General features: G+C 45.4%; 2 protein-coding genes across 2 annotated transcripts; one reads left to right on the forward strand and one right to left on the reverse strand.

Annotated features, from left to right (window-relative positions):
• Positions 1-966: 966 nt before the first annotated feature.
• Positions 967-19,348, forward strand: LOC119464334 (DDB1- and CUL4-associated factor 5). The gene is made up of 8 exons (XM_037725257.2): positions 967-1,348; positions 2,630-2,773; positions 5,367-5,403; positions 6,808-7,498; positions 9,222-9,404; positions 10,303-10,538; positions 14,116-14,178; positions 19,213-19,348. Exons 1-8 carry the CDS (start codon positions 1,147-1,149, stop codon positions 19,322-19,324), a joined length of 1,668 nt encoding a protein of 555 aa, XP_037581185.1. The 5' UTR covers positions 967-1,146; the 3' UTR covers positions 19,325-19,348.
• On the reverse strand, positions 18,645-20,480 carry LOC119464339 (NADH dehydrogenase [ubiquinone] flavoprotein 2, mitochondrial). The gene has a single exon (XM_037725261.2). The coding sequence runs from the start codon at positions 20,157-20,159 to the stop codon at positions 19,431-19,433; it is 729 nt and encodes a 242-aa protein (XP_037581189.1). The 5' UTR covers positions 20,160-20,480; the 3' UTR covers positions 18,645-19,430.
• Between the last annotated feature and the right edge of the window lie 62 nt (positions 20,481-20,542).

The raw sequence follows: 20,542 nt of genomic DNA on the forward strand, positions 1-20,542 counted from the left end.
TACTGTCGTTTCAGCTCAGGCAAAAAAATGCTACAGAAATTCTGATCATTGTCTGCTAATGCTAAGCATTCTTTGGCTCGGCTGCTTCTTCTCTTTTGCGTGCTTATGCATGCACATCTACCCATCGCTACCAATAATCTACTGTTACACTATTATAACGAGTACATGTGTTAACTTGACAAATTATGCATTTATTTCGCAGGTATATCTTATCAACTGAGCCAAAATACCGTCACAACCGGATTTTTTTCTTCCTTTTTTTGTTATGACCTTCACGCGGCGACGTCACCATTTTTTTTTTTTTTTTTGTCTAGTTCTACCAATCATCTACTATTACGCTATTAGAACGATTACAGATGTGTTAATTTGACCAATTATGCAGGCGTCACGACATGGACATATTTTGCTGGAATATTCACCAAAGAATGCTTACGCATTAAAAGAAAGTACGTCAGTATTTCTAGCGTCGAAAAATTTCATATTGCCGTTAAAGCAATTGTATGTACGCTGAAACTAGCTCGGTTCCAACTAGACTATGAAGTCCTTCATCGTATCGCGTTTGCGAGCATTGTGGCAGTGATGATCAAAGTAGGTAAGTGCAAAGAACACGCACAACTGCCTGTGATTAAATATTTTGAAAACGCAACGCACTCGAGTCGGCTGCAGCCGCAAAAAAAAAGAAAAAGAAAAAAAGACAAAAAAACGAAAGACAAAGAATAAAAAAAGAAAACAGAAAAGTGCTTGTGGATGACGACCAATATATTCGGTCTGGAATATTTAAAATATCCGGAGACAGGTGAAACTTGGTTGTACCATCCGCACGCGGAGTTTCAACTTAGTAAGTAAACCGCAGTTGAAATATTATTGTAGGTCGAAACAGAAGCGCCTTTTGCTTGACAGCTTCTCCAATCACAAGCTCCGAAGAACAACCGAAACTGAAACTAAAAGAAGCCAGCCAAAGTCAAGACGGGAGTTGGAACATCAAGCGCCAGCCGTGATGGAAGAAGGCAGACGCGCGGTTGATATTTACAGTTTATGGGACGATACACATCAACATCGCTCGCACTTTTCGTGTAAATCGTCTCCCACAAGTGCCAGTTACTTCGAGTACTTATGAGATGAGTGCGAGCAGCATCGACTAACGAAATGGTCCTGCGAAGCCGAGCCAAAGGTAGCATCCTCGACTACGCTTCCCGGAGGCAGTACGACGCTGATCTTCGCTTCAGAAGCGCCCTGATCCGCGACAGACTTGTCTTCGGTCCCGATTTGTTCCGGAAAGACCTGTACGCGCACTATGGATGCGTTAACGCCATCGAATTTTCGAATGACGGTGACTGGCTTGTCTCAGGTAAGGTGCTGTCATCCTTGCGGTTTAGCGTTCTGGGGATGGACCGTGCGCCGTCTGTAGCAGGTCTTCGAGACCTTCTCAGTAGATTGTTTGCATCCGATGTCATACGTATTAGTGACCTTGTCTATCTTGTTATTTCTGTATCCACCCGTGCGCCTAACCGACGTCCATCAGCAAATCGGTGCGGCAGTCGTATCGGGTCCGTCTGTGCGTCGATCAGTAACCTTGATTTTCTTTTCATTCTTTTTTGCAACGGGAGACGCGCGCTCGCTTTCCTTGTTCAATCTCAACGTAATATTCCTTATATTCACGTTGCGTAGATAATCGATTAAGTGCACATTCAGCGTCGACAGCAACAGGTTGCAGGAAAGTTGCTGGACTCGCGTAGAGGAACGGACATGCATTCTGACGCGGTGTCTGTCACACTGGTTTGCGGCTAGAGTTTTGGAACGCTGCTACAAAGATTTACTTGTGCCCATGGGTGGTGCCATCAGGAGTTGTTTATGTGCTAACAAACCAGTCACACGGGGCACTTTCGATGGTGATCGAGACCAGTCGAATTCCTCGATCGCGATCGAATTCCTCGATTGCGATTGGCTCACTTGCTGTCGCGGCAGAAGGTACCCAAATGCGGTCGTGAAATTCGATTCCGTTTGGATTCGATTCTCTCGCACGGTGTCATGTCAGATCAATGCTAATTAGTTTCTTGTGTGCTTTATGTACAGTTATTTTTTGTTAAATCAGTTTCATATTGTGCTTGTATATATCTTTCAACTTTTTTCTTACACATATTACTCTGTAGGATCTAAACTGTTCCTACTTTGAAAGTTGTATAATGATACAGGTATTTAATGTACACGTTTATACTGTATGCTATGTATGTGTAAACCATGCTATTGATATGTATGTATGCTATATTTTATGCTTGCTACCTCACCATTGAGCAGTGTTCGGCTGACACGGCCTTACTCATGCAGACAATGTTCTGCTTTTAGCCTCACCATCCAAGACCTTCACTGTGTCTGAACCAATGCTGAATAAATAAACAAAAAAAAATATATTGTTCGTGAGCGTTAAGCGAGAGCCACCGCGCGTGACAATGCGAATATGTGAGGACGGTCATGCTGACAAGCAGGCGTATTGACGTCGGTAGTCGCCGCCAATCACGGAAACGGAAATGCCCGCATATGAAACACATTCAAGATAACCCGAACAGTTAGATCGACGACCACGGGAGATTTGCAGACAGCTGATGCAAGTGTTTTCGCCAACTCATTTCAGGGGGAGACGACCAGCGGGTGCTTTTGTGGAATGTGCAGGAAGCCATCTCAGGGCCAGGTCGGCCACACGCCATGAAAGGACACCATAACAGCAACATCTTCTGTCTCTGCTTTGACTCGTACCACAAGACTGTGTTTTCGGCCGGTATGTTGACCCACATAGTTGCAACGAGAGCACCTAATTTGCATTGAAGACCATAAATTGGTTCTGTTTTAAAGCTGAAGCCAAACACGCACAAATGTTGCAAGCTTTTCCTGGCCCACTTCACTTTCAACTCATAGGCAATTCATAGAAGCTGTAGTGTTCAAAATTTCTTACCAAAGTACAATGTAAACAATGGCTGGACATTGCACACCAACTGTGAAATATCAGCACTGAAGTGATGAACCTTAGTGGTTCCCTTGACAAGCCGGGAATCAAGACATTTCATTTAAGGCAACATCTAGTTGTGCTTAAAGCCATAAAAATTGTTTAGCAGATGACAGCACAGCAAGACTTAACTTGAATGAATTGCTCAAGTGAAATTACTGAATGGATTGTTCACCTGGTAATATGTTCACTTCTCCTGCTTTTGACCTGTTCTGATATGCAGTGTTTTCCAAATATACATAAATGTAGGTGTGTGGGCGCGGCCATCAGCGCAGAGGTTTTAGAGTTGTTAATTGAACTGAAATCTTTGTTTAAGTGATGTTCAGTCAAGCGTTGTATCACATGTGAAGCTTGAAAGCCTGTATTAAGAGAATGTGATGGTGATACATATGCAAGACATAAAAGTAGGTGAACTAACATCTGGGGCCGTTCAGTGCAGCAATAGAACTGGATAACTGCGCTGGCGAGGGCACGAATTCACGAGTGCTTCTAACAACTGACTTTATTAGAAGATATCACGCTAAATAAAGGCCATGATGAAAGGGAAACAACAGTACAGTCGACCACAAAAGGTCACAGACCGCGAGATCTCAGAAGTAGCTGAATTTTTTAGCACTCTGGTAACGGTAGCCAGTAAAACTACATTGTAATGTCATACTAGTAGAGGGCGAAAATGCGAATACCAGACTGCGTTGTGAGGCTGTGGAGATATTCAGCTTCCTCTCAATTCCCTTGGTCTAAACCGTGTGGTCGGCTCTATGTGGAAAAACAAAAACAAATAAACAGACAGGATAAACTAGCAAGAAAAAAATTCTTGTATGCATCCTGAACACACGCGACCTAGGTATAGCAAACTGTCCTCTAGTTTGCATGTAATCACTGTGAGCTAAATGAAACTTCAACCAAATCAATTTTTTTCTTGCCTAGCCCAATTGATTAGCCCACATTCAACACCTGTGAATCAACTAATTAAAGGAAATGAATGCAGAATTAGTTCTGTTGAACTGGTGACAAGTCCCCCTCAGGACAGCGATGTTACGGTTGCCAACTCTCAAGTGAGAGAAGTCGGGATGGGGGAGGGGGTCAGGAGGATGGCTGGGGACTATTAACCCTGTCAGTGCCACGAGCCGCCAGTCTCCCAGTACATGCAACTGAGTTGCACAGGCTTTTTTAGTCCTATCCTCTTGCGATTTATAACTATAAAGGTGCAGTAGTTACCTGCTAACACAGCTACCGTTACAGATAAAGGCACCGTGAATGGTTAGAGCTTACAACAGAACTAGAACCATAACAAAAATGAAATCGCTTTATGATTATAACAGTGCAACAGAAGACTGTGCTACAGCTGTCAGGCATCATAAAAAAGAAATATGGTTTATTGATTGTTATTCAGTAGAAAAAAGTTGTCGCAGTTTCACCTGAAAGGCGAAGCATCAATTGCGATAGCAAACTTGTAGAGAGCTATACGGAGTAATGATATTAGCTTTATCAGCTGTATAAACTTGGACATGCAGCAGCATCGGCAACACGCAGAACTGTTGTCGACGCCATCGGCGTTTTGCCCGCGTTCGCTCAAAATGCGTGCGGCGTTGGTGACTGTTGCCGGAGCCTCTGATATAAATAGGCACGGCGTGCCGCAGCTAAACGTCGCCTCCCTTCCCTCCCCCTCCCCCACGGCCTCTCGCTCGTCGGAAGAAGGCGCGTTTGCTCTACATACACGGTGATTGTGAAGGAGAACAGAGACGCCTACTTCTGCAGCCCTTAAGCGAGCACGGCGCAGAACGCGCGTTTGTTCTCCGCCGTGCGTTCACTCCCCGTGAAAGACGCGCCCCTCGCGCCCTTTCACTCGCACATACAGCGTTCGGCGCGCGGCGACGATTTCTTCTCCAAATGACGTCATACGGAACCTCACGGCGACGGCGACAGCAGAAATCTGCTTTTGAGTGTCCATATAATTGCTATCGCAATAAAAAAAAGCAAAAGCTGGAACATATTGCTATCCTGATTTGTTCAACTCACTTGGGATATTTACTCAAAAGTTAGGACTGTTTCGCTAAACTTGGAACAGTTGGCAGCCGTAAGTTATGTATGCACTGCATAGAAACCATTGTAAATACTTTTCCGAAGTCTTCTTCATGATGCATTTATTTAGGACTGAGTGATAGAGGATAACTTAAACTGCACTAAGTGGTTTTGCCCAAATGGCATGTTGAACTACAGCAAATAAATCTTCCTTTTTCATGTTTCGTTATGCAAATTGCAGTGTTTATTATTATTAGAAGTAGTAGTAATATTATTTTTTTTTTATGTAACCAGTAACTGTGTCCTTTGTTGTAGTGTCCTTACTGACACCTTTGTCTTTTGGCAGGTAATGATGAACAAGTCGTGATACATGATGTCGCAACGTGAGTATATGTTTGAAGCATTTAATGACGTAATATACTGTTTGCAAAGATGCACTTGTCATGAACTTTGTGGCTGCTTTTATTACTGGTTGAACATTCGACGAGCTACTTTTGAGCGTTCCCGTGATGATGTTTACATTCGACATGATGTTTCGACCTAGTCGAAACAGAGCACTCCAAACACATTTGGTGCTTCATTCAGAGCACCGTGCTCCAACTCGGAGTGCCCGGAGGTGCTCTCGCTTTCGAACTGGGAGCCCGACCGAAGTCACGTGACTCCTCCAATTGATCTGGGAGCACCTGAACATTTGGTTGAGGCAGGCATTCCCTGTCTCCAATGTATATACCGTGAGACTCTGTCCAATATGGTCTCATTTGTTACATTTCTCTGCCTGTAACTTCCGTTGTTTTGGGACACCATTGATAGTAACAACGATCCTCATCATCACTGATTCTTGACAACAGAAACGGTAGCAACTGCTGAAGGGTGTTCAGCATCCTTTTCTTGATGGGCAGAGTCATTGGTAATGAGCTTTCAAAAGTAGTGTTGTTATATTTTGTGTGCTGTTGCTGCTACTTGTAATGCTAGTGCTGCATTATTACTGGAGCAGTTGAGTAAACTTCAGGTGAAATGCATCCACCAGTTACCCTGTGTTGGTGGTGGTACTGTGCAGTTAAAGTTTATCTCTCTATTTGTCTGTGTGTACATAGTGCAGATTTTGTAATGTTTAGCAGAAGTCAAACAGATGTACAAAAATAATATCATCGCGATAATACACATATAGTAACATGTACATAATTTCAGTTGCATGGATAAAAAGAGAAGTAAAATAATACAAAATTTAATATTATTAATCATGTTAAAGCAACCTGATCACAGGGTAAGGATTGCTTATCACCTGATAATCAGTTCCAGTAATCAATGCTTCACGGACATAAACTGTGCCTGAACGAATTAGTGGAAACAAGGTTCGTGAAGACAAGCTCATGTATAATGCCCTGTCTTACAGGGCCTAGCCGGTATTACACTCATGTTAGACAGAGAACATGAAGTAATTAAATGCAGCGATAGGAGGAATGTCACATCAACGTGTGACAAAGTTGAAGAATCTGAAAATTCATGATGATGAAGCAGAAAGTGATGACACCTCCCTCTTTTCTTTGGAAAAAGACAAAAAGCTCTTTATTGAATTCAGGGAATTCTGCCGGTGTATATGTAGGCACCTACATGCTACTCTGCACAGGGAAGGGTATCGGGGACAGAAAAGCCTTAGGAGGAGAAGGGGAAAGGAAAAAAACTAAAGCTTTGCAGGAAGGTATAGATACCATTACACTGATTGCAAATGAAGAAATTGTGTCGCGAATTTAGTGACGCTAGTCTGACACCCACACTCTGTATTGCAGGGGTGCCACCAGAGATGTGTTCTTGCATGATGAAGCAGTCTACGGCTTGTCGGTGCAGCCTGGTAATGACTATGTGTTTGCCAGTGCTAGCGACGACGGCTGCATTCTTGTGTACGATGTGCGGGAGCCAAGGTCCTCCGATCCCCTGCTCCTGGCCACCTCCAAGTCGCCCTTCCATGCCGTCACCTACAACCCCGCCGAGCCGCGGCTCTTGGCCACGGCCAATTCGCGCGAGGGTGCTGCTCTCTGGGATGTGCGACGTCCACGCCGCCACTTACTCTCCTATGACCATGATGGCACTATGCAGAGCGCCATGAGTGTGCGCTTTGACGATCGAGGCACCCGAGTGCTAGTTCTCCGGCGGCGCCGACCGCCAGCTGTCTTTTGGCTCGAGAGCAGGCAGCCTATGGTCCAGTTGGACCACGTGGACTACTGCAACTCCTGCACCATGAAGAGCTGCTGCTTTGCAGGTCAGCGGGACGAGTATGTCATGTCGGGCTCAGATAACTTCCAGCTCTATGCCTGGAAGCTGCCCGACAATGTTGGGGACAGGACGAACGCAGATGGCAAGAGTGTCTGGGTGAGGCAGGCTCACCTGGTGATGCAGGGACATCGGTCCATAGTGAACCAGGTGCGCTTCAACAAGGCGTCCATGGTTGTGGCATCATCGGGTGTTGAGAAGATGATAAAGGTGAGTGGGGTTTTGAACTCTCTTCTGTCTGGGAGTCTTACACATTGGTCGACACGCTCACTCACGTGTTCACTTACTCACACTTGCTCCACACTCATTTCACAGGCACAAGCAAGAGCATTAGTGAGTGACAAAGGGTGTGAGCACAAACGGGGGTGAGTGGGACAAAGACAGTTCGCGAAAGTGTGCTTTAAGCGTGTTAAAGGTGTGAAGTTGAGAACTGACCAACCTGAAGGCTATGAACGACAGATCTTGAACAACAAATTCTATTACTAGTCACTTTTCCAGTATCTGCATGAAACTGGCCTATATACTTATATTTAATTTCATTCTGCAGTTATGCCACATGGCACCCCAAGTGAATAAAATAAAATAAAGAGTGCCGGCGAGCCTGAGTGGACGTATGTATGTGAGCAAGTGCTAGTGAATGGGAGTTGATGTGAGTACCGGTAAGTGTGAATGGAAACGACTATGAACTTGAGTGAGTGCTATAGTGAGTATGAGTAGAAATCGGAGTGAGCGCTTAGGTGTGTGAGTGCTCATAGGTTACAAAAATGTTGGTGAATGGGTATCTGCTTGTTCTTCCGACCCTAATCATAAATGTGTGCTTGGTAGTTTATTATGTGCTTGGTAGAGTCGAAATTCATTACGATGAAGTCATCCGCGGCACCAAAATGCCTCCGTTATATTTAATATTCAGCTCGTGTACAGTGATCACTGCACGGAGCTCGTTGTGAGAGGCCTTCATCCTGCAGTGGAGCTAAAACAGGCTGATGGTGGTGATAAGCATACCTGCTGATAACGGGAAGAATAAATTTGTGGTTAAGTCTATGCAAAATAAACACAAGTGCTAAGCCTACGATATGCCAGCAAAGAGTCTCTTATCGATTTTGATGTCCCATCGGTGGCTTGCCATGCCGATATGTGGCACAGAAGCAGCGCTAAATTGCAAACATGCATTACACTGTCGTTGATATGCTACCAGTGTGATCATGCGATATGGGTGCATTGGCTTGCCAGCTGCCGGTTAGCCAAGCTGTCGATCAAAACAAGCATGTGCATCTAAGACGTGCCATTCTATGTTGCTCTTGCTGAGAGTTTGATATCTTTGGTATGAGAATACGTACTTGGAACTGTGAGCGAACAGAACTATTCTTTTTGTTATGACTGCTTGTGCCTCTGATTTTGCATTTTTGGTTTTGTTGTAGCGGTAGGATACTACTCATTGAAATAAAGCCCAACCAGTCAAATTATTGTTTCACTTTGTCATGTGCGATCAGCCGTTATATTTGTGTTCATTATATGGAGGTTTTACTTACTTCCAATGCCTTTTCTGCATCTGCTTTGGAATGACCCTTATTCAATAAAGATACAAGGTTTAATGATATGCTGGAGATGTGCAAGTGCATGTTACCATACAAGAACGAGCAATTTTTTTCTGTAGCTAAGGACAGATGTAAGCACATAGCGCCTCTTTATTACATCATCATTGCACATGTGTCTATAATCCTCTCAATAATGTCATCATCTTGCTCTGCATAGTGTGCATCTGTACTCTTTATTACATGTCTCCGTGGAATGCGGCAGTAAGGAAGCGGGGCTTCGTCATAACTTTTCTAAAGAGTGTCCCGTAAGACTCTAAATTTGTGCTTTACATAGTTGCGTAAAGCTCAGTTCACGTGGGGGAACCTGACCTCTCAGCTGTTTTTCCACCATTCTGCAGCTGTGGAGCAGCCTGCCGCTTCCAGGCGGCTCGAATTGCAGCCAGTCCGAGATGCGTCGGCGCCGCTACACTTACCAGGAGTACGTGAATCTCGTGCTGGAGAGCGGCCAGCTTTCCAGCCACGACTACAGCCACAAGTCGGTGGAGGAGGACCCCCGCATGATGGCCTTCTTTGACACCCTGGTGGGTTATATCAAAGGGTGTTCAGCTGCAGGCAGTGCCAGCACTGAGCTTTTGATGAGACATTCAAAGGCCAGCTGTTAAAGGGCCTCTCACCAGGTTTCGGAATTGCAAACAGACAAGAGCAGTTGTGTAGATCATGCGCTGACGATTGCGTCTGCAAAGTATCGAACGGCTTCACGGTGCGAAAACAGCTCAAGTTTCCAACAAAAGCCTGTGCGCCCTTCCTTTCAAGAAGGTCCCGCTTCCTGCTGGAAAATCAAGGTCACATGCATATTCACCTCTATGCCATATGCATTGCTTTCAGTGTCACTGATAATGGAATGTTACTGGTAAATCATCTCATGCATAACGCACAAAACCACCAATAATGAACCATTTTTCAAAGCTTCCAGTGTATAACAAAAATTTTAAATGCAGCCTGGTGAGGGGCTCCTTAAGTGTTATCGTAACCTCGTGTTTTTTTCAGTGCCTTCCCAGTGACACCGAAACCGAGGACCACTTAGAGAGCGCCGGTTTTGTAGTGCTACCATAGGGCTAAAACAGGACGAAACAGGTGTTCACAAACTCGGGCTTTGCTGGCAGCTGAGTCAGTGAATAAAATCCTTGTTCTCACTCCCTTTTTTTGTGACTACATTGCCACCGATGACTTCCCTGACCTGTGCACTAATGTTTCTGCTGTTAACGTTTTATCTCCGTATGTGCCAGTAGGAACATGTTGATTGATGGTTGGCGTTTGTTCAGATGTGCATTGTTTTTCTCCCGGCATGTGTACATAGGAGGCATGAACAGAAAACGTTCCTCACTTCTGAAAACCAGTGGAGGTCACCTAAGGCCAGAAAGTTTTGGAACCCTTGCAGTGGATCATGCTATTTCGTGGAGTGAATAATGGTGTTTGCAGGTTGAACGAGATGCTGAGGGTTGGTCATCATCAGATTCAAGCCAGTGCAACAGAGCAAGGACTTTGTCATCGTCGTCATCATCATCGTCGTCGTCGTCATCATCGTCATCATCATGCGACTTGTCCAGCGAGGATGAAGAGACCATTCAGCATCTGCTGAGCCTTCGCCGGCTGAGGCAGCGGGTCAATACATCGGATAGTGAAGACGGCTGGGTGCGATCCAGTCCCACTCTACCGTAAGGCACAACTGTTTTCAGTGTATACATCAAGGACAGTGTACCCATCCTGTCTAAGTGAACTTGCCCATTTTAAGTGAGCATGCAAAGACATTTAGCACGTAGTCATAATTTGTACTGATCCGAATTCATCATTGTATTTATCATTCTACTGATCATGGTCATAAATTGTAGAGTCAGACCTCGTTACAACGAACTACATCCAACACGAAAATATCTTCACTATGTCTGATCTTCGTTATAAGTAAGCATGCTGATATTGACATAATAGTTCAGCAAAAACCCGCTAGGTGGAGAGAAGTAATTGATTAATTAATTCAAAATTAATTACTTCTCTCCACCTAGTGGGTTTCCGCTGAACTATTACGTCAAACACTTGCCTTTGCTTCGAGTTGTTGATAAATTCGACTTCGCCCTGCCATCTCCTAGCCACCTGGTTAGCTCAGATGGTAGAGCAGCTGCCCCAGAAAGGTGGTGGTCCCGGGTTGGAGTCCCGGACCAGGACAAATTTTTCTTTAACTGCAAGGCTTTTCTTTCGAGGAACCTGTATGGGTTTCCTTTGTAGCAATTGCTACGATTGGGTGGATGTCTCATTTTCCATGCTGACATTGATAAAAAGAATCGTAATTAGGTCTGTGTGAAAGAAACACAAGTGTGATGCCCCTGACAGGCCAGCAAAGGGTATCCTGTCAATTTTGACGACCCATTGGAAACATACCAGCCCAAGACATGACACATGAACTACACTAAATGGCAAATGCAGGCTGTGCATAGTCATCAATGTGCAACCATGTGAGTGGTGTGATAACACAAGATCAGCATGTTGGCTTGGCAGCAACATGCCTGCAGTGCCACGCTGCTGGCCGCATCCGCTGTCTCTTGCTGAATATTTGACAGTTTTGCTACTATGTACTGGAATACATATTTTAAGTTGAAAACAAACAAATATTCACTGATCTCGTCTTGAATTTTGTATTTTCGGCTTCGTTATAAGTCAACTACCATTAATCCGAACCTGGCAGGACCAACAATATTGGTCGAATTAGTATCCGGCCAGCCGAATTAAACAAGAGGCAGAAGAAAACACCAAAACACACCGCTGATTCATTTGGCAGTACTTGCCCTGATTCTAACACGTCCCTGAACCGAATGCGAGTCCCCCTTTTATGGGTTCCAAGTTGAAGAATGAACATAAAGATGTCATCAAAGCTCCTAAATAAAGTAGAAATAACACGCATCCGATCTTTAAAAAAAATTTAGCATGCCTCTGATTCTGCCAAGAAGAAAAAAACGAAACCAGCGAAGTTTACCTTCACAGAATGGAAATTTATTTGCTCAATGTCCATTGTCATCAATCTCAGACAGCATTTTATCGCTGTCTATGAAGAACTACAACATGTCATTCTCCATACGGTGCATAGCGCGATTGATATTCTGCACTTATCAAACGACTCTACAAAAATCACAAACAGGATGGTGCACCATGCCTGAACTAATCGCTTCGCTAGATGGTCCTGTGGCGCATGCAATTTTCCAGAACGCCATGAACTTGTACCATGACTTGTTCCTGCTAGCTTAGCATGTAAAATAACTTTTTGTTTGAATGTGCTTGCATAATCAAACTGAAAGCGGCACATCGTCCTGCTAGTATGTGCGAAACTCGTTCTGTCGCCATCCGTGGTCACCATGTTGTGATGGCAATGACACTGGCTAGACTGGCTCTGACGGTAGGCTGTCGCAAGCACGGTTTTGGTTTCATATGGAATTGCGCCACCCAAGAAATGTTCGGCCAAATTTTTTTTCTAGAGAAAGGCGTGTTAGAATTGGTTAACTATTGTAATAACATTCTGGAAGCTACTGTTTTCACTTTAAGATCTCCCATGGCAGGCTGATAATAGCTGTTTCCGACGAGAGATAACACGTGTTCAATGCATTCACTGTACCCTAACTTCTGCCAAGACAGATGCCATTGGGGTCAGGCTTGTGCATGATGACCAGTCAACTTCAAATAATCTGGCGAAGGCTAATTTCAGGATCAAAATAACGGAAGATTGGTCCCATAGAAATGTATGGGTGCTGGCCAGGACCTTCGATCAGGATCGAATTAACTGAAAAATCGAATTGACCAGAGATGCATTAACGGAATTCTGCTGTAGCAGTGGAATCTCATTAATTCGACCTCCAAGGGGACCGTAAAATTATTCGGCCAAGCTCAATCATGGTGCTAACACCAGCAGCTTATTCATTCTTATATTAGTTGCATTAGTTAATTACTCCATTGTTAAGGTGCCACAGTTCTGAGTTGCTGCGCGCACTTAAGCAACAGTCTGCTGTTGTATATATTGCAACAGTCTGCCGTTGCAGCTTGACATCGCGTGGCTTGAGCGGCACATACATGAAAGGGGCAGCGCAGCGAAACAGCATCTGCGACTTCTCGTGCGCAATGCACGCATTCGGCACAGCGCTTTGTTTCCTTGGCGACGGAAGACATGCTACAAAGCCTCCCCATGCACGAAATTCTCCAAAATTCCCGTCGCAGCGCAGCTCAGACGAGCAGATATACCGTGACGCCGTGCATTCACCAGAATCACCATCAAAAATGTTGACGATACAAGAAGCTGCAAAGCGCAGCAGTCCGTGGAGTGTTGTGATGCAAGAGTTCATTTTTTAATTCAAAAAGAAAATCCTCTGGGAGTTGTATAAGTATGCGTAAGCATTGTGCCACTTGCTCATCTCCATACGGCCCAGTGCCATTATCAGTGTTATGAAACTTGATCCGACAAGTTTAAACGACAGTGCTGCAGCAGCACGAACTGCTGTGGATGGTGGCACAAGGTGAATTGATGACACAAGCAAACTACTGCAGGTGGCGGCGCCAGGTGGGCGGATGACATTCTGATCATTATAAGCCGTTATCGCTCTTTAGTGCCGTATCCATCTGCGACAAACCATTATGAACCATGATCAACTGCACTTCGCTTGCTGCTGTGGGCCCCATCTTGAAAGCGATTGTCTTACATGACGGACGGACAGGTTTCCTAGTTGGGTAGGCATAGAAATGCTTACACATCTAAAACGGTTCAGTATCAGCCAGTATAAGAGCAACTTATATGTTAGGAGGCCATTACGACAGGATGTGAGCTGCTCTCCTTGCAACAGAAGACTCCATAGCCTCTCCCACATTGGAGCGGAAGACCTACTGCCATTTTTGTTCCGTGACCTCTGCCTCGCTTCTTTTGTCTCCTTTCATTTCTTGCAGTGAGCTACATTTCTATCGACAGTTCTGCATAAGCTGCATGTCACAAATATTCCAGAGTTGTTGTTGCTGCCATCTATTTGTGCGCTACAGACAATGGGCCTGATGTGGAAATGCCATTGCGCTTGTGGCCAAAGTTACTCCTTCGGGGAGGAGTGTGCACGTGCTTTTGTTTCAATTTTCAGCTGTTTTTGAAGTTTAGATCGCTGTAATACATTCGAGATACAATAATCACTACATGGCAAGACACCGTGCTTGCCTGTTTGCAACGGCCAAACCTGGTGAGATTTGCACATCACGCCCATCTTCTTTCTGTTGCAGGCCTGCAGGAGACGAACCAGAAGAGGGACCACAGTCCAGCCAACAGGCAGACGAGTCCAGCAGGTGAGGATGGTGATGATGCTTGCCTCTGTTTCCTTTGCAAAAAGAGTTAAGCAGCTGTGGGGGTCATGCCGGCATTGAGAAACAAAACAAAAAATGATGTGCTTTGAGCTTTCCAGCAGTGTTCCCAGTCGATGTCTTTTGCTTGGCCTCTTGTCTATTTGCAGTTTTTGCTGGAGACGTCCATCACCGAAGTTTGGCAAGCATTTTTTTTAGCCATCTGAACTGATGGTGGCTGTCACTCGAGAGTGCTAGACACGGATGACTAAGAAACAAAGACTGCCTTGCGCAGAGCTACAATATATTATACAGGGTGTTTCAGCGAACACCTTCAAAATTTATTTGAGGTTGCCTGTGGCAGATAGCCCAATTCTAGTTAATGAGCTGGTCTACTCGAAGAGGCGGACATTACTTGCACAAAAAATTGAAATGCATAATTGACTAATTAACAAAAATTCACCAATTAAGTTTTTAACTAATTACCTGATGGCCCGTATTGCAATTTACAAATTGTAGCCGTGGAGCTCGCAAGGCGGATCCACTTGGAATTAATTCTAAGGATGCCACCAGTTTCGAGATATTAATTCCCGAACTTTGCGGAGAAGTGCATTGGCGTTCCAGTTAATATTGTGCGTCAATGCATAAAGCGACGTTTTGTTAAGAACCTAACTGGAACACCAACGCATTTCTCCGCAAAGTTCGGGGATTTTTACCTCAAAACTGGTGTCATCCCGAGAATTCGTTCCAAGTGGATCCGCCTTGCGAACTCTACGGCTACAATTTGTAAATTGCAATATGGGCCATCAGGTAATTAATTAAAAACTTAATTAGTAAATTTCTGTTAATTATTCGATTACGCATTTCAATTTCTTGTGCAAGTAATGTCCGCCTCTTCGAGTAGACCAGCTCATGAACTAGAATTGTGCTATCTGTCACAGGCAACCTTTACGAATTTTTGAAAGTGTTCGCTGAAACACCCTGTATATATAATTATAAGTCTGTCACCGTCTGTCACCGCTACAGTGGCATGCACCTTTCACCTGTAGTGGTGACAGATTGCTCCACCATTCATTCCATTGCAGAAAAATCAAATTTTTTTTTACTGATGTCACCACGGGTGACACAAACTTCCTCTTTATTGTGAATGAAACAAGTAAGCAATGTGCACAAAATCTGTGCCAAACCTTAAACTACCACTCCCCAGTATACTTGTGTTTTCAGCACACTCTCTGCCTCTCCCAAAGCAACTTGTAAAAAAATGAACATTGTGTCATCTGAACATCTAAACTTGGTATGTTAAACTTATGACAGCAGCTGAAGCACACGTCTCAGTGTTTTGTCTCAGCAGGGCAGCCATGGCTGGTCTGTCAGCACTTTAACAGACGAAGAACCATATGAACTGTTTATGAATTCTGAATTGAGAGAAAATTGTGACAAAGAATTAGCTTCTGTGTCACATGAAACAGTTGCTGAACCAACGCCCCGAAAATCCCAGCAGGGGCCAAGGAGCATGGGGAAAAAACCTGGCAGTCGGAGGTTAACTGAACCGACTGTGAAATGCAAAATTTTCACAATTTTGCCAGCAGCGTAGTTGGTAGAGTCATGTAGTACAATTGGCACTCCTGTTTATGCAACACTGAGTGTATATATCATTCTGCCATTTGCTGTCATATGCTCTTGCATTCATGAGAATCTACCATAACATTCTTTTTACATTTAGTTCTAGCATTACACTTACTTATTGCACAATAAGCCATTCCTGCATCCAGGCAGCCTCGATTCAACAACCTTTTCTGTGCTGCGCAAAAAACAGTGCATCTTCAATACAGATGACAAGTGTGGATATCTTTGAGCCAGGAGTGCAAAATATTACTCAGTTGAGCTTCAAGTTATCATGCCACAATTTTTTACTGCTAACAGTAAATTTTACTTCAGAGGACGCTAAATTCAAGATTACTTCTTTTTTTATAATCGTAATCGATTGGCAGAAGTGGACAAAATGAAGGCCAAACCCCCTCTTCTCTCTTTCCACACACACACACACGCACACTTTTTTTTTTTTAACTTTCGCATAAGAACCTAAACTACATTTCACACATATCAGGCAACACAGCAAGAACTAGAGAGACTTCTCCCATTGCTCGCATTCACAACCAAAAAAACTGTGCACCAAATTCAAAATAAAAGTATAGGTAAGCATCATGCAATTGACATGACCTAAAGGTGCCATACTTTTATGTCACGAAATAAGACATAATTATTACATGAAAGATGTCGTAGGTCTGAATCTATTTACCACGAAACAATCCGAGTGACCCATTTCTGCGACCAGAGGCCACAGCAGGCCTCTTGCACTCACGACCAAAACATTGTGCATCATATACAAGCTGCTCAAAGATGCACAAGTAATGTGCGATTAGATGTAAGATTGGATGTGCACAAGTAATTCATGGCTGTAAGGATACATCAACCCTTACATACATGAATTGTTATCGTAATTTATTAAGCAGTGTTGCAAGTAAAACATAACTGCACTGTGAAACATGCAGAGTGAGACTTTTATGACCGCACAACTTGCCACATCGCTTGTGCAGTATTTCCTGCTAAGGATGGAGCGGTGTATAAGCACTGTTATGCCAGTGTGATGTCCCAGATTTCAAAGTATTCTCTCGTACTTGGGGAACAGCCCTCAAAAATTGCTAGTTTGAGTCTTTGGTTTCTCTTAGAATGCAATGTAGTCCTTCTGTTCCAACAAACAATTACCTACACCCGAGCAGACTATATCAAAATTCATGACATAATGGTGCGCTGCTGTGGAAGGTGGCGATGCTACCTGTCTTTCTTCTAGCGTGTGTTGTGCTTTATCAAGGCTGCTGCCATGGCAAGAGTGGCTGCTTAGTAGAAGCATAATTTGCTGATTCTGCTTAATTTAATATGCCTATTTAGTGTCCCTTTGTGGTGAAGCAGGAGTGAACATACCTAGTGTGAATAAGCTCAAAACATGAACACGTGTTGCCTGTTTGTTGTTGGAAACAGCGTACAAGCATAAACCTAGGATCATATGCTTATCCAATGACTAGGGGATGTATGCTTGATCTATTTAGTGCATATTACTATTGGAGGATGTTGATGTGACAAAAGAAGTCGAACACAGCCCATCAACCATTATTTTCAAGTTGTATAGTTCTCGACTGGATGCTTGCTGATGCGTTGTGCACAAGTATACCCGAAATTGGCCCGTTGAAAGCATGGGCCCAGTACATGCACTCTTGAGCATTGAAATGCACCAGCGTTTGTTTTGTGCAGCAATGCTGGCATCATAAGAGTTTCTCACAGTTACTACGGGAGTGAGTACACACAATCACTAGAGTGAAACCTGGTGCTAGTGTTTTCGGGAGCATGGGTAGTATTGTGTATTTGCCTAAACTTTGTCTTTCTAGGCTTCAAGCGTCTTTCTGGCTTTGCAAATTTATCATTTTCAACAAAATGTTGCATTCTAAGTGTAACGATTCACATTAATTATGCATGTACACAGGTACCGATAAAGTGTAATAGATAATGCAACAAGAAGGATAATGCCCTGTATCCCGTGGTTACCGAAGTGACTTGTAGAAGCATGTGGTGTCAGTAGAAAGTGTTTTCTAGTACTGCGGTAGTGCTTACACGCTCCCCACACTGCCCTAACTAGCCTTTATGCCACCATTGCAAAGCCTGCCAATCGTTTTACCCATTGCATGCGGACCATTCCAGTAGCTCTCCACAGTGCATCTCCCAGATTCAGTGTTGGTGGCACTATCTAATGGTCTTTTTCACTGGTCAATCTGGAGCAGCTGCCAAAATTATGGAACGAGTGCTCGGATTTCACCAATCCTAATCTGCCAGCAGAGAGCAAGAATGCTTCGCGATGGGTCATACTGGAAATCTGTGCGCACACATCACACAGACTTCTGCTCTGTACATTTCCCTGGCAATTAAAGTTGTCATCACACAGTGAGCGGAAGTCACATATGCCTCTCATCCTATTTCCGCCTGAATCTGCGCCTCGGCAGCAGAGAAGTCAGAGCAATCCAGAGTGGAACGAGTTGATTTGACACGACCGGTGAAAAGCTCAAACCCGCTGCAGATTGACCAGTGAAATCCAGATTTGCCGCCGTGGAGCAAGAAATGCTGCTCCTAATCGACCAGTGAAAAATATCAACACAACAGTGCTTCGGTGCAGATGAATGATAACTTTAGAATTGACTGTTGGGCCAGTTCACCTTGCATTCTAAGCAGGACGTATTAGCATTGGAAATATCTTAATCGTTTATATCAGCCAGACTGAATGATGTGTGAACAACCACCTTGTGAAGTATGCACATTTGGTCGTGAATGTTACTGTATTTCGATGCTAGGTGCAATTTCAGGAAACAGATTCTGGGCAAGAATACCAGTGCAGCTCAGTTGTCTTTGGAGGCGTTTTTTATGAAAATGCCTCTACAAGGTTTCACACTTCCAGTATGGATTCATGAATGGCACACTGATGTGCATATTGTTTATGTCATAGTTTTGTGTGGTGACATGGTGATGTGATGGGATGCATGCGATAGCACTGTTATTAAATAGTTGATAGCAGCACTTATCCTTTTCTGTTTGTCCAGCATATTGTGCTTATGTACCCTATTACTGTTTTTTCCTAGCAAGGCCAAAAACAGAAAATGCACACTGTTCCTAGAGCGTAAACAGCATGCATTGATCTAGGTGAAGTCAATACCAAGAAGCACCTTGTGAGCAAGGGTCGGTAGTGCACAATGCTGCACCGAACGGTCACTTGGGGCTTTATTTCGCAACTTGAAAAAACCTACATGTGTATTGAGGTGCTGGCAAGTACACACACCCGGTGTTTCCCAATGTCTTTCAGAGAGAACTAGCGAGAACTTTGCAAGTGGGCGCTACCAAGAGGGCACAGATTGTATACACACATGCCCAGCGGGGAGGGGTCACTTGCCGCCAAAATAAAAGAGGCGAGTGCAGCGTTTGCCCTTTCTCCATTCGCAGCCCCGCCAGCGAGCGTGCTGGCCGACCGGAGTTCAAGAGGCCCCGATGCAACTTCCGCAACCAGCGCTCGTACAGACGGCGACGGCGAAGCGGCAGCTCGGACAGGCAGTGACCACACGAACGGCCGGGTCAAGCTTACGGGAGGGGGGTCGCGCGCTTAACAGATTTTTCTTTAATATAAAAAAAAAAAACACTCCTGGTTCTTCTGCGACTACAGGTCAGGGTCGCACCTTGAAACCGGGCCCCTTGGGCGGCTCGGTGAGCGACGTCAGGCCGTTGGCCGGCTCGCACGAGAAGCGTCCGCTGCGCGGGCCGGGCTTGGGCCTTTCGCCGCGCCGGAACGCGTCCAGCAGCTCCTCGACGTCCTTGGCCTGCAGGTCCTCGTAGTAGTCGTCGTTGACCTGGAGCATGGGCGCGTTGACGCAGGCGCCCAGGCACTCGACCACGCTGAGCGTGAACAGGCCGTCGGACGTGGTCTCGCCCGGCCGGATGCCCAGCTTGCGTTCCACGCACGCCTGAATGTCCTCGGCGCCGCGCAGCATGCACGGAGTCGTGGTGCACACCTGGACGTGGTAGCGGCCCACGGGCTGCCGCATGAACATGGTGTAGAAGGTGGCCACCTCGTAGACGCGCATACGCGGCATGCCCAGGTAGTCGGCCACGTAGTGCATGGCGGTCAGCGGCAGCCAGCCGTGCTGCCGCTGCGCCAGGTCGAGCAGCGGGATGACCGCGGCGTTCTTGTGGCCCTCCGGGTAGATGCTGGTGATCGCCTCGGCGCGCTTGGCGTTCTCGGGCGTAAACTCGAACTTGACCTTGGCGTTGTTGTGCTCGTCGTCGCGGTGCACGAACAGTTGGTCGCTGCGCAGCGCCGCCGAGCCCGACACGCCGCGAAGGCTCTGCCGCCAGAGAGACGCTGTCCGCACTGCCCACCGGCTGGCTCGCTGCATCTCGCTCGTTTCGGGGGTGCAGCTGTGTGTGACTTTGCGATGCCCTCGCTCGCCGAGCGTTTTTCGTGCACTCTTGGTACAGAAGTGGTTCGAGCGGCGATGCGTTTGTTGCCGCCGCCGCGGTTAATTGGAAACGCTAGCGAGCAGCCGCGGGCAGTTGAGACGACTGTGAACGGTTTGCCTTTCGTACGAACCTTTGCAGAAGATCGCTTCGTGTCTTCGATGGACGTGCAAATAGTGCTGGAGACGGACAGACGTGAACGTTACGGGAGGAGAAAGTATACGTAGTTGTGCAACACTCGTGCACGGTTCCGATCCCGTGCGTGTGAGACGCCATGTTCTGCCCAAGTGTGGCGCTGACGTCGCCTTCTCGCCAAACTCGC

This window comes from Dermacentor silvarum, chromosome 9 (assembly GCF_013339745.2).
Source record: "Dermacentor silvarum isolate Dsil-2018 chromosome 9, BIME_Dsil_1.4, whole genome shotgun sequence".
Lineage (NCBI taxonomy): Eukaryota > Metazoa > Arthropoda > Arachnida > Ixodida > Ixodidae > Dermacentor > Dermacentor silvarum.